A 14175-nucleotide genomic window follows, 5' to 3' on the forward strand; every position below is an offset into this window, starting at 1 on the left:
CAGTGCGGAATCGCAAAACCTGGCCTGGGCATTTAGCAACAAAATGGTCTGGGGCTTTAGTGGTTAAGGGGGCCCTCTCTATGTCTAGAGGAAAAAAAAAATTAATCTCCAAATACAAAAAGGTTTCTTTACAGTAAGACCCCTTTCACACTGAAGGCGCTTTTCGGCATTTTAGCGCTAAAAATAGCCCGTAAAGTGCCTCTCAAGCCTCCTCAGTGTGAAAGCCTGAGTGCTTTCACACTGGGGCGGTGTGCTTGCAAGATGGGGCGGTTTGGGATTAAAATAAATGGGCAGCGCTCCCGAAGTGCCTGCAAAGCACTGTTAACCCTTTGTTCGCTAACACAGCGTGGCCCCCAGTGTGAAAGGGGTCTTAGAGCTGTCAAAATGTGGAATAGACTCCCTCCAGAGGTGGTTTTGGCAAGTTCAGTAGATTGCTTAAAAAAAAAAAAAAAAAAGGCCTGGGTTATTTCCTAAATGTACATAATATAACTGTGTACTGGCATTTATAAGTAAAGTTGATCCAGGGAAAATCCGATTGCCTCTCCAGGGATCAGGAATGATTATTCCCCTGCTGGAGCAAATTGGAGCATGCTTTGATGTTTTTCTTTTTGCCTTCCTCTGGATCAACTGTAGGTTAAGGATTGTGTATATGGGGTTGTATTTATTTTTATTTTGTTAAACTCGATTGAATTGTGTGTTTTTTCCATTTCAGTCGTTTTATTCAGTTTTGTCATGCAAAAGTTCTTCCCACGCATAAGAAAAGCAAAAATAAAGCAACACAAGTAGAAAAAAAAATGCAAGTGTAGTAAATTTAAGTGTGAATGAAACTGTCAGGATCCAGGGGTCCCAGATAGACTCTCCATAACTACCCCTAGGCCCCTTGAAACCCAAAAGGAGGTGCAATGTACAGCCAAAATGAAACTAACAAGGATAGAGGAGCAGAAAAGGGATAGGGGAGTCTAGGAAAGTTCAGAAGGATGGGGACCTGGGGATGGGGAAGAGAGAAGGGCTCGGAAACATCCAGGCCATCCGTCACAGGCAGCCCAAACTAGCTGGGGGGAGGGTGGGAAAGGCATACGACAGCCATGGTTTCCAAATTATGAGAAACTTGGCCTGAGCGTCACCGCGAATGCTCGACATCTGTTCATTAAGCATCAATGTGGTCATGCAATCTTTCACCTCCTGAAAGGTGAAAGATGTTTTTTTCCAGGTTTGGGCAATAGTTATTTTGGCTGACAGAAATAGGTAGGAGGCAAATTTCCGCTGAAAAAAAAAACAGGCCTGGAAATGAACAGTGGAAGGCAAACTTGGCCTCTTTTGGTACGGGCAGGTGAAACAACATAAATAGGAGGCCAAATACCCGAGACCAGAAGCCAATTCGTCTAGGACATTTCCACCATGTCTTTTTTCAACCTATGTAACTGCAGATAAACAGGTACAACTTATGTAGGAGGATTTGTTTAATCTCTGTGTATCACCTGAGGCAAGTCACTTTGCGTGGTATATGTAAGTGTTTACAATTACTTTAACTAATTTTAATGATTTAATTGATGTAAATGGAATTTTATTAGTGTAGCGCTACCCCCTCAGGAGCCGCTGATTTGTTGTTGGGATCAGCGTATTGAGTTACCGTAGTGTTGTCTAGGGGTGCAGTTGGAGAACAGAGTAGTGAGCGAATGTCCAGACAATGAATAAAGGTCTTCCAATGCTTTATTTCCAGGCCAACACAGCCAACATCAACGTCAAATAGGAAGAAAAGGTTGATGAAGCAGAAGGGAGAACTTTGCAGTATCAGGCCTGGATATGAACCGAGCAATCCTGCTCTCGGTAGTATCAAATTGCAGTTCGCCAGAGTGGGTGAAGTGCCCCCGGACAGACTTCTGCCACAAGCCTGGCAGCCGAAGTGTCACTTTAGATTGCTGGGAGGAACAGGCCTCTCTCACAGACCCGGCTCTAGGGCCTCTGCCACAGGCCTATTACTTTGGATGAGCTAAATGGATGAATGGAGCGAATCCTCCTAGTAGATTTAAGCTTAGGTCACCGGATGACAGCAAAGCGTACCTGTCAGCATTGCCATCACCAGATCCCCGATGGTTCGTTCAAGCTCTGTTGGATAACCTGCCTCCGGGTTCTCCTCAAGCCGACCCCCCAATCGAACGGCTCCTAGCCTGGGATCTTGTCAGTAAAGCGGGGAACCCAGCAAGTCACTGGGGCCACTCTCAGCAATATAGAAGCATTTGACCCCGGCCTGGAAGGCCATCGACGGGGTCCGTTGGATGCGCGCACCCTAAAGGTGGATGCTGCACCTGGAACCCGGAACCAATAGAACCAATAAAGATGGCCTCTGCCACAGATATACCCCTCCCCAGCATGCTCCGCGAGGGAAAACTCCTCTAATTGGCTGCTGGGGAAAAGTGGCTCCGCCAGAACCCCTCTAGCTCCACCTGTCGCCCAGGGGTGGAAACAACACCCCTGGAGCGCAGGCTGACCTACAGGACATTTATGGACTGACAGCAGCCCAAATTTGACAAATTGTGAATGGGAGCAAAAATAACCCTCCCATTCCCCACTAACTTTAGCGTAGTGCCCATACTGAAAGTAAGGGGGCGCTACAGTAGTGTTACCCTTTTTTACGCCTATTCCTGCATAAGCAGCTGTTATGTTTGGATAGAGGTAGGGGTGGTATGTAGGATTTTTAAATATTATATAGATTTAGGTAATATATTACTATAGGTGCATAGGGTATAGAGATATGGGGTTTTGTGGATTCATGCTGTTCCCTATCTTTAGATCCAGGTAAGAGCATACAGTATGGGCAAACAGTGTATATAAAATGGACACTTCCAGTTCTGATGACACATCCTGGGGAAGGAAAATTACAAAATGTGTCGAGCAGAAGCGACGTCATGACACCAGGAAGTACTGGAGCTTTTGCCTTTAATGGACTTTTTCCTTATGTGTGTAATAATTTTATTAAAGCACTTTTGATTATAAATTTACTACACTGTGGGACCATCTTTTCTTTTATTATTGGTTTCAGTTGGGCCACGCACAGTGTGAATCCGGATATTGGCCAGGGGACTGAAGGGATCGATTTGGACATGTGTTGGTCTCATTGTACATTAGGAAGCCCAGCAGGTGTGGAGGTGTTTAGCTAGATGTTCTATCAGTTGCAACAAACGAATAGGAAAAAGGGGGAGCACTCACATTGCCACATCCGTAAATTTGGAAGACGAAAAAGGAAAATATAGCACAGGCTATCCCCCGGGGCACACGGCGTCACTTGTTTTGTTATATTACTCTGGCTGCCTTATCTTTGAGGGTCTTTTAGTACATAAGTAGCTTGATCTAGGTTTGATGTACCTGGCTGTAGTATATTGGATGCCTATCTGCCTCCGTCATTCCCTCCTTGGATTGCCCCCGAATTAATGTTCCTATATCCTTGAGCCAATGGAACTGGTTTATTGAATACATGATGCCCTCCTACAACCGATATTTTGGGTAGAGGGAGTCTCTCCAGAGTGTTTGGAGATACTTCTGGCCATTTTCTACTGCATATGGAACCCTTCTATTTATGATCTTCCCAACATATATTTATATGATCTGGACTATTTTAAGATAGTGAAATGTTTTTTTTCTACTCTTATTTTCTTCTGCTCATCCTGAGGAAGCCCAACAGCGAAACGCGTAGACGATGCACAGAGGATATTTTCCATACCTTATATCCTATATAATTTTTATTGATCTGTTTTGTAAATTTTCTATTTTTTGTAATAAATTTATACTTTTTGATATCTCTGATATTCCTGTCCTGCCTCCAAAGTCCGACCATTAATTACCTTTTTTGAGTAATTTTTTGTTCGATCAGTTACCTCTACTGGAAGAAAATGATTGTCTCACCTATTATAAAGGGGTCAAATAAGTCTGGTGAGCCTGCTTTTTGTACAGTACCTGTGCTTATAGGTTTATAGGAGAAAAAGGGGGTAGATAAATGGTATGCTATGCGATTATATACTTATACTACACTATGGGAGTATTTGTGTTTTAATGCTGGTCCTGAGGGAATGTGAAAAAGATGAACTGACAACAACTGGAGGAGCTGGAGCATGCAGTGATCCTTGTTTCAGGGGATGCTCAAGGGGATCTGATTGGAGGACCTCCCTGAATAAACTGACCTGGGAAGAATGCAGAGACTCATTTGAGACTCAATGATGTGCAGTAAGCCTATAATCTTGACATAATACCTTACCTTACTTATCTCAATTATTGAATTGGCTACACTTGTTTCTTTTTTTTTTTTTTAAGTGTATTTTGTGCGTGTACTCGAGAGAGGAGCCGGACTGCAGGAGTTGGGAGTAGGCAGGCCTCCCCCAGAGGCAATCTGCCACCTTTCTCCATGCCCCGGTTGGCAATGGCGGGTGTGTGAGGGGGTCACACAGCCCGTCCTACCTGCTCCGCTTTGAAGCCCAACAGGCAGAGGGACTCCCTATAAGGGAGTGAGTGGATCTAGCCCGCTCAACCAGCCCCGTTAGTCCTTCGCCTCTCTTTTTAGAGACCGCGTGGTCAAAGTGCGTGCATGTTAACCCAATTTCGAGTGCGTGTAAGTGTGGTGTTTTTTGTGGGAGGGGGGTGGGCGTACTAAGCGCAGGCTTACCTCGCATAGCACACCCACCGGGAGCCGGGCTGAGACCACCAAACTCAATTCACATGTAGCCGAGACCGGGATCCGAACCCCTAGCTGCAGAGGTGAATGGCTTGTCAGCGCAGTGCCAATCGCGTTGAGCCACCGTAGCTCCCTGGCTACACTTGTTTTGATGTTGGTTCGGAGCCGAAGAATATAGGGAGAATATTTGGATTACAACCGAGGAATGGCGTTATGGAATCAGTCTAGAACAAACCTATACGTTTTGGTGGAGGGGATTTAGATATCCTTGTAATTATACACAACTGGGAAAGCGTTGTTTGACTCTTATTTTTACCATATGCCTACTGGGCACTTATACCCACTTCCTGCCCTGACCAGTTTTCAGTGCTGTCACACTTTGAATGACAATTGCGTGGTCATTCAACACTAACGAAATGAAATTATTTATTTTCACACAAATAGATCTGTCTTTTGGTGGTATTTAATCACCACTGCGTTTTTTATTTTTTGCTAAAGAAACAAAAAAAAATCAAAATTTGTTTTTGTTTTTTCTTACGTAGTTTGTAATAAAATATTGCAAATGTAATTTTTCTACTTCACTGATGAGGCTGCACTGATGAACACTGAGGCGGCACTATAGAAAAATTGGGTCAATGGTCCCCAAACCAAAGAGCCAAAAGGAAGGGGGGCGATTGGACTATTGTGGTACTGGTGAATAAATAACATCAAGTGTAAAAATGCAGATATAAAATAAAATGAAATTGTATTGAATACAGCATCAATAGGACACAATTGAAATGTACAAAGTTAAAATAGTGATAACCATACACAACACCAGTATAATGATCCCCAAAGGGGGGGGGGGGAACAAAATAAGTTGAGGGTCACGACAATCATTTTGACTAGTTTTGTAGAAAGTGCCGCTTCATCAGGAGCATATATGAAATTTAATTGACAGTCAGTCAATAGTTATACATTGAATAGGAGCAACAATGTGTGGATTGGGGAGCAAGGACTTAGCTGCTTACCTAAAAGGCCCCGCCAGGCGAGGGCAATGGGGGTCACCCTGAGGTGGCACTGATGGACACTGATAGGTACTGATACAGTGAGGGAAAAAAATAGTTGATCCTCTCCTGATTTTGTATGTTTGCCCACTGACAAAAAATATCAGCCTATAATTTTAATGGTATATGTGTACACAGGGGGAGGGAACCTGCTGCCTGTGCCGCGCTGATGGCTGATCTGAAGTACTGAATGGGATGGGGGAGGGGGGTCCGTCTGTGCGGAATGGAGGGGTCTGTGCGGAATGGAGGGGTCTGTGCTGAAGGGTGGTCCATCTGTGCTGAATGGAGGGGTCTGTGCATAATGGGGGGTCCATCTGTACTGAATAGGGGGAGGGGGGGTCTGTACATTCTCTAGGCTATATTTATATGGGCATTGAGTGACGCTGAATTCTCACAAGCTATTTCACACTGCCAGCTGGCCGCGTTATCGGTAAAGTGCCGCTAAAAAGCGGCATTTTACCATTGTTTTAGCTGCGCTATTCGGGGCACTTTTAACCCCCACTAGCGTTTGAAGAAAGGGTTAAATGTGACCATCGCCGCTGCCGAAGTCCCCCCCCCTGAAAAAATTTCAGCGGATGCCCATGTCCAAGTCATTGAGGTTTCTACATATTTTCTGTGGGATTAATGTCTGGAGACGGATAGGCCACTCCAGGACCTTAATGTGCTTTTTCTTGAGACACTCATTTGTTGCCTTGGCTGTGTTTTTGGTCATTGTCATGCTGGAATACCCCATCCGCAACCCATTTTCAATGCCCTGGCTATGGGAAGGAGGCTCTCACCCAAGATTTGACAATACATAGCCCCATCCATCGTCCCTTTGATGCAGTGAAGTTGTCCCCTTAGCAGAAATACACCCCCAAAGCATAATGTTTCCACCTTCATGTTTGACGGTGGGGATGGTGTTCTTGGGGTCAAAGGCAGCATTCCTCCTCCAAACACAGCGAGTTGAGCTGATGCCAAAGAGCTTAATTTTGGTCTGATCTGACCACAACACTTTCACTCAGTTCTCCGAATCATTCAGATGTTTATTAGCAAACTTCAGACGGGCCTGTACATGTGCTTCAGGGTTCCAGTCCTTCATCAGAATTATAGTCATCGCTCAAAATACCATTATACCCGTTTCTTAATGCCCAATGCTGTATATCAATAATGTTGTTCTGTACCAGTACTGCTCTATCCTATAGTGTAGGGTGTTATAACTGCCTGGCTTATAACCAAAACTAAAACAAATTGGAAAAGAAAGAAGGGAAAATTATTATTAATCACAGACTTCATTATTATCACCAAGTAGAGGCAGTATTGCAGACTCCGTATAACCGAGATTCATAGTAGCCCTTGGACCAAAAGAAATCTAGATGCTTTATGAATGCCCCACAATCCCACAGGTCAAGTATTAAAATGAATTACAATAAAGACTCATGTTTGTCTAAATGGGTGAATTTTCAAGTCTCTGATACCCCGGACTAAACACAGTTTTAAAAGGCCTTGGATATGCCACCCTCCTTTTCCCTATTTCTTCCCTTTTTTTTTTTATCACCTGGTACTTACTTACCATGTATCTGATATATATTACCCTGCAAAAAAAAAAAAAACTCAAAAAGGAAGAAATATTTTTGTTCCCTTGCTAGCAAGTATATATTTTTTAAATGCGATTTTCATAAGAGATGTTTGATCTAATCGTATTAATGATGGCCTGAAAATGGTAATTTTGACTAATATGTCGATTATTCCAGCACAATATTTGGCCGAAAGCAACTGTAGAATACTTTCTTCTCTTCCCTCTCCATACGATGAGTCTTAAGGTCCATTCTGGAGTCTCCCATGTGGGTTAATTGTGTGCTGATAAGGTAATTGTAGATGTGCATACCCTTTGGCTATGGCAGCGACCAATGTTTTTTGTATGTCATTAGTAAATAATGTCTGACTGATGCGTTTTATCATAGATAGTGAGACCGTTTTTTTTTTTGATCATCCCCAAGTATGTGTCCCGACGAAGCGAAATAGCGAAACGCGTTGACTCACAGCTGTCTATTTGGTGTCAACCTTCTGTTCACATCATAGTTTTATGTATCTTTTGTGCTCTATGTATGTTTTGTTAACTCTTTCTATACTTTATTTATCTGTGAATGATTCGTTGTTAATAAAATACAATTATTTTCTTAATTATACTCTCGTCCACCTTGCCCATAAAGTCCGACCTAGAGCCTTTGACTCTATGTTTTTCCACAAATTACAATAAAGCTTAGTGATACTTTAGCTGGGAGTTTCTGTGCACAGAGGGCTCTTCCACCCAAAACCTACTTTTGTTTTCTACAGATACTACTAAAAAGATCATTTTGGATCATGATAGATAGGTCTATCTATCTCTCTTATGTCCTGTACACACGACCGTTTTTTGCTTCGGAATAAACTCAACGTTTTTAGCGACGGAGTTCCGCTCAAGCTGTCTTGCATACACACGGTCACACCAAATTCCGACCGTCTACAACACGGTGAAGTACAACACTACGACGAGCTGAGAAAAATTAAGTTCAATGCTTCAGAGAATGCGTCCACTTGATTCTGAGCATGCATGGTTTTTAGTCCATCGGAATTGCATCCAGACGAACGGAAATTCTGTTCTCTAATTCCATCAGAATTTCCGACAGAAAAAGTCCAATGGGGCATACACACGGACGGAATATCCAATGAAAAGCTTTCATCTGACTTTTCCGTCAGAAATTCCGCTTGTGTGTACAAGGCATAAGGGGTTCAAAGCATCTCTTCCCCTTCCACTGAGAGAAGGGGTGCAAATGTACAGGCATTTGGACAAAGGGTAGACCATAGGAACAGCAGCAGTAACCAAACTAATGGCTCAGATATTATACTGGATCTGTAGTCAGTATCCTTTGCCAGCAAGGCTGGCAATGCTGAGAGTGGAGACGCAGACTTACACCTGGCAAAATAAATATTGTCGCAGTTTAGTATATTAGAAACTAGAAGGCTGGTTTGCAATCAAGAATTGGGCCAATTATTGGATGTTTGCTCATTTCTGATTATGATTGGATCTTTTTAAATATTGCATTATGGTAAAACAAAGAACGGAGCCAATACTCTTACAAAGAATTTATTTATAAATCCATATCACATGAAATAAATAGAACCTCTTTGTAGCAATGCAAAAGGTTATAATAACACATGGTACAGCTGTAAACGTATGTAACAAAGTGTGATAAAACAGCCGCCGATTTTGTAAAGAAAAAGGGATTATGAACGCCACACAATTCCAGTGCAATCAATAGATAAAACATGTTCTGTGATACCAGCTGATAAAAGTTTGAGATCTCAAACCAACCGAACCCAGGTGACTGGAAGTTTCATGGATGACACTATAATGCGAGTTAAGCTATCCTAGTGAACAGTTTCAGCTTTGTGTCACTGGCTTAAGCTGGCCATATATTATACAGTTTTCTTGTACAATTTCTCTTTAGAGAGTTACAAAACCATATAAGAAGAGGTCAAACCTAACCACTTTCAATTTGTATGCAGACAGGCCCCCTGAACTACAAAGTTGAAGGTAAATCTAATGCAAATTGAACAAGAAAATGGCCAGCCTTACACAAAACTCCTGGAAGAAATACCACCTGTGCCAAGCTATAAAAAAAAATATATATATTTGATATATATATATATATATCAACCACCACCTCACGTTTTCTGGGCTTTTAATCTCCAAGGCACAACCATACACTACTGAAGATCACAGAGGATGGCACAATGAAAGATTTTTCCATCAATCATAAAGATCACTTTATTGGAATGGCAGCAAATTAAATGGATTTCTGGCCAATATAAACAAAGGACTGAGCCTAGCTTTTATTTAAAAAAAAATAAGTGTCAGTGTTCGCCAAAACTAAGTATAAATGCTTATTATAAGTGAGCCCCATCTCTGCTTGGGCTTTGTGAAATACGTGATCCTGTACGCTTAAGTACAACATGCAACCTACACACTCAAATCCTATGTCAGTACAGCACGTAGGTTAGTGCAAATTCTGTTGTATGAGGGGTTCTAACTTCCAAACAATTAAACTGGCAGGTAAATGAGTAGTCCTTTCATCTCAGACCCATTCACATTCACGCAGGTCTTATCTGAAGGTCTAACACATGGGTCTTCGAACTACGGCCCTCCAGTTCAGGAACAACCATTCCCATCATGCCTAGACATGTCTGTGAATGTCAGAGTTTTACAATGCCTCATGGGATGTGTAGTTCTGCAACAGCTGGAGGGCCGTAGTTTGAGGATGCCTGGTCTAACATATCAACTAGTCTTAAAGACAGCTCCTCTGCAACAAAACCAAGATGACTGAAGTTGAGCAGGTACGTGATTGTGCCCAGCCGTGCCATTCTGCCGACGTATATCGGCGTGAATGGGTCCTTAAGTGGTTAATGCTCTAGGATTTTAGTCATATGACACAAAAGTAAGAACTTGTCTCAGGATCTCGAAAGGTGGCTTGAGAACACCCTGGCCTAGAATCGGTGGTTGAGGTCCACAGTGGAGACTGCGATTCAGTGGGAGCTTTTGACTTCCTACAATACTACATCCAGGCATTATGAAAGGTTGTTTGAGCAAATTACAGCACTTGTAAATCATCCTCATTGCAGAAGGCCTCATCATTATTTTGCTCTCAACATATATTTAACCACTTCCATACCAGGCCTATTCTGGCACTCCTCTCCAAAAATCATCATTTTTTTGGCTTGAAAATTACTCAGAACCCCTAAACATTATATATATTTTTTAGCAGACACCCTAGGGAATAAATGGCGGCCGTTGAAACTTTTCCTCGCACGGTATTTGCATGAATTAAAAAAATTAACAAAACAGTAAAGTTAGCCCAATTTTTTTTTTGGTGAAAAAGATGTTACCCCGAGTAAATAGATAGCCAACATGTCAAGCTTTACAATTGCGCACACTCATGTAGCTGCAGGCATCATTCAGATATTCCCACTGAAAGTCAAGGACGGCATATGACGTCCTTGGGCTGGAAGTGGCTAAGACAATGAAAATAATGAGTCTGAACAAGAAAAAAACAACCCACATGGACAGCTTATTCAGCTGACCGGTTTAAAAGCCAATTGAAAACTCTCCTCACAACGCACACAAGTTACAAGTAAACACAGATATTGTTTTGATATTGCTTCCTTGATATGTTGCATTCTCTTTTAAAAATAAAGTGATTGGTGTTTGATCGGTGTCTATGGTTGGCAAACAAGTACTATTCAGCCTATTCAGAGCACATGGCAGCGGTGCTTCCCTGAACAGGTCACTGACACTTCGCATTGTTTTAAAGAGACTTCATAAAAATTACATTTTCAACCGTTTCGTTTTTAAAATCAATCCAAAAAAAATGTAAAAATCTTTGCGCTAAGTGTATGCCCCCCCCCCCCCAACTAAAACTGCTACATATGATGCAAAATATACTAGATTTGCAACATTCTAGGAAAGCATTTTGCCCTGTCTTAATGTTCATATTGCAGAAGAGGGAGTAATTAAGAACTCCTTCAAGAAAAAAAAAAAAAAGACTGAAGACTGTACATTTGCAAACATGACAGATACTGATCTATTGGCCTTTCTTTGGGAGGCTCATTGAGAGAAATAATAGAAGGCCAAAAGGCCGCGACAACAAAGCAAACCACATTCAGATCTGCCATGCATTTCAATGCACGTGAACCCTGAACTTTTTTCTCCTGAATGCGGGCTGTCTGTGTTAGAGTTCGTTGCAGAGTACATCATGGTTAATGGCGGTGTGGTTTATTTGTCCGGTGCTACAATCTTCCTCATTCGCAGATAACATAAAGGCAGGCGTAAATGGGAAAAGTTTATGGCAGGCTGCCCGGTACTCCTCATACTGAGTATTACAGCTTCCAAAGCTGCCATCAAGCAGAGCTTCCAAGACGTTTGTCAGACTCTGTACAAGAATAATGGGAAAGATAAATATAGAAATTATATATACACAGAGTATCTATCGATCCATAGCTATAAATATAGCCTAAAGTATATATATATATATATATATATATATATATATATATATATATATATATATATATATATATATATATAAATAAATAAATAAATAAATACATATATAAAAATAAATAAACACATACATCTAATATTATATATATAAATAAACACATACATATAATATTATATATATATAAATAAACACATACATATTATATATATATATATATATATATATATATATATTATTTTAATTTATTCAGTTCTTGTATGTACATTGAAACGTTATGTAAATAAGCAATCTGCATATGCAATTTTATTTATATAACAACTGTCAAATAAAACAGTTTGGGGAAAAATGCTTTCAAAACACATGGCCTATTCAAAGAAGTGCAACTGCAGTAGATTTTTCCCTTTTGAGTGGACTAGTATCAGGTTCAACCCCTTAAGCCTCCTAAAGTAGTAGTTTGCTTCAACTATTTCCATTACTAAACGATGTGGCAGTTGTGTGAGCTGTAACACACTCTAGTAGCATTAGTGGTCTATGTTTCGGCAGCAATACGGGCAATTTTTTAAAATGGAGTTGGGCTGAGTGCTTTTCTGCCATTCAAGAGAAGCCTTGTGTTTTTTCCTCCGCCCCCCCCAATCACAAAACACAAGCCTTCTTTAGATTGGTGGAGAGGCAGGCAGATGATGTCACAATTTCCACCTTGGCCATTTAGAGGGAACTTTGTATTCACTGATAAAAAATACAAGGCTTCTCCTGAATGGTCGAGAAGACCTCAGCCCAACTCTCTTGGCGGTAGATGGGAAGTCCTGGTGATACTGCTGCCAGGACACGGTGCGGCTTACTGAATGTAGATAATGCTACTGCAGTGCATTATAGAACGCACAACAATGTCGTTAGCGATGAAAATAGGTTGTTTGATCTAGCTTAACCCAAACAAATTATTTAAAGTTAAACAGAACCAGGAATATTCCACCACTTCTAGTATGTGACATATGAAGCTTGGCTTTAGAGCTGTTCACCCGATTGTCCAGTTACCTGGGTCAATGCCAATTCTCCACACGCTACACAATTACAGGGTGTTCCGTTTCTGTGACCAGTACCTTCTATCAGGTGATTAGGAGCACATTAATAATTATTTTCAGCACGACATTTGAAGTGTGGCTAAAAGGGAAGTTAAGCCTGTCACAGCCACGCTAAATAGAAGATGAATATTCCCTCTAGAGTCCTAAAGAGTTAGAAAACCCAACAGGCTATAACACCCTGCCTTCTCCACCAAAACTGGAATCATTCCTGTGAAGCGTCTCAGGAAAGTGAAGGTTACAGTTTAAACCAACCCCCAAAAAGAATTCAGTGCCGTCTGTGAGAAATTAATGTACATGTAATAAACAGGAAAATTAGTTTGTTGCATGAAGGCATGGGGGGCACCTCTGAGGCCAACCTCAGTGTAAACTCAGTCCCCCACAAGGAAGGTCATAACTATGCAGCCAATTTGTTGAAAATTTCTGTCACAGTAAAAAATATGGTAATTGCCATGGGTAAAGACGTCACAAGCATCCACGCCCTTTGTTTACATCCAGCAGTGGAATGTGGCAGGGGATGAATAATCAGTTGCTAGGAAGTCGTGGCATCCAAGCAATCACAAGCCCTGTGCTTGAAGCTGCAACATTCATGTCAGCGTCCCAGCACAGACATGCCCCGCTCTGAGAACTCTCTCTGTGTAACCCAATTCAGATTTAGTCTTAAAGCGGAGTTCAACCCAAAAATGGAATTTCCACTTTTCGGAACCCACCCCCCCACGGGAGTCACTCTACCCCACTCCCCCTTCTGGGAAACACACTGGTCCCAGGAGACAGCGGGGACCAAACGCAGTAGGGAACCGGGCAGTGAAGTTCCAAAGCTTCACTTCCTGATTCCCTCAATGAGGATGGCGGCGGGGGCAGCAGAGAGATGATCGATTACTCGTCTTCTGCTGCCGACATCGCAGGTGCGCTGGACAGGTAAGTGTCCATTTATTAAAAGTCAGCAGCTGCAGTATTTGTAGCTGCTGGCTTTTAATAAGTGTTATTTCGCGGGACCTCCACTTTAATTACAGCCAGTTTCCTAATCTGCAAACTGGTGACAATTCTTTTTGAATCTGTTGCTGCCAAAGTGATAGATTCTAAAAACTGGCAGTAATAAGTACCTTAAAGTGATTGTAAATGTTCTACTCACCTGTCTTGTGCAGTGGTTTTGCACAGAACAGCCCGAGCCTCCTTTTCTCGTGTCCCACGCCTGGGCCCCTCCCCCTTGCCGAGTGCCCCCATGACAAGCTGCTGGCTGTGGGGGGCACACGTGCGTGCTCGCTCCAGAGCCAGCTCTCTGCATCCATAAGACAGAGTGCAGCTCAGCCCTGCCCTCTGCTCCCGCCTCACTGGCTGCAATTGATAGTAGCGGGAGCCAATGGCTCCTG

General features: G+C 42.1%; 1 protein-coding gene across 1 annotated transcript in view; it reads right to left on the reverse strand.

Annotated features, from left to right (window-relative positions):
- Positions 1 to 11255: 11255 nt before the first annotated feature.
- NAA16 (N-alpha-acetyltransferase 16, NatA auxiliary subunit) overlaps positions 11256 to 14175 on the reverse strand; it is a 64520-nt gene continuing 61600 nt past the window's right edge. The window contains exon 20 of the mRNA XM_040341315.1: positions 11256 to 11657. Coding sequence (XP_040197249.1) covers positions 11457 to 11657 — 201 coding nt within the window. The 3' untranslated portion in view covers positions 11256 to 11456. The remainder of the gene's footprint in view (positions 11658 to 14175) is intronic.

Source organism: Rana temporaria, chromosome 2, assembly GCF_905171775.1.
Source record: "Rana temporaria chromosome 2, aRanTem1.1, whole genome shotgun sequence".
NCBI classification, from domain to species: Eukaryota; Metazoa; Chordata; class Amphibia; order Anura; family Ranidae; genus Rana; species Rana temporaria.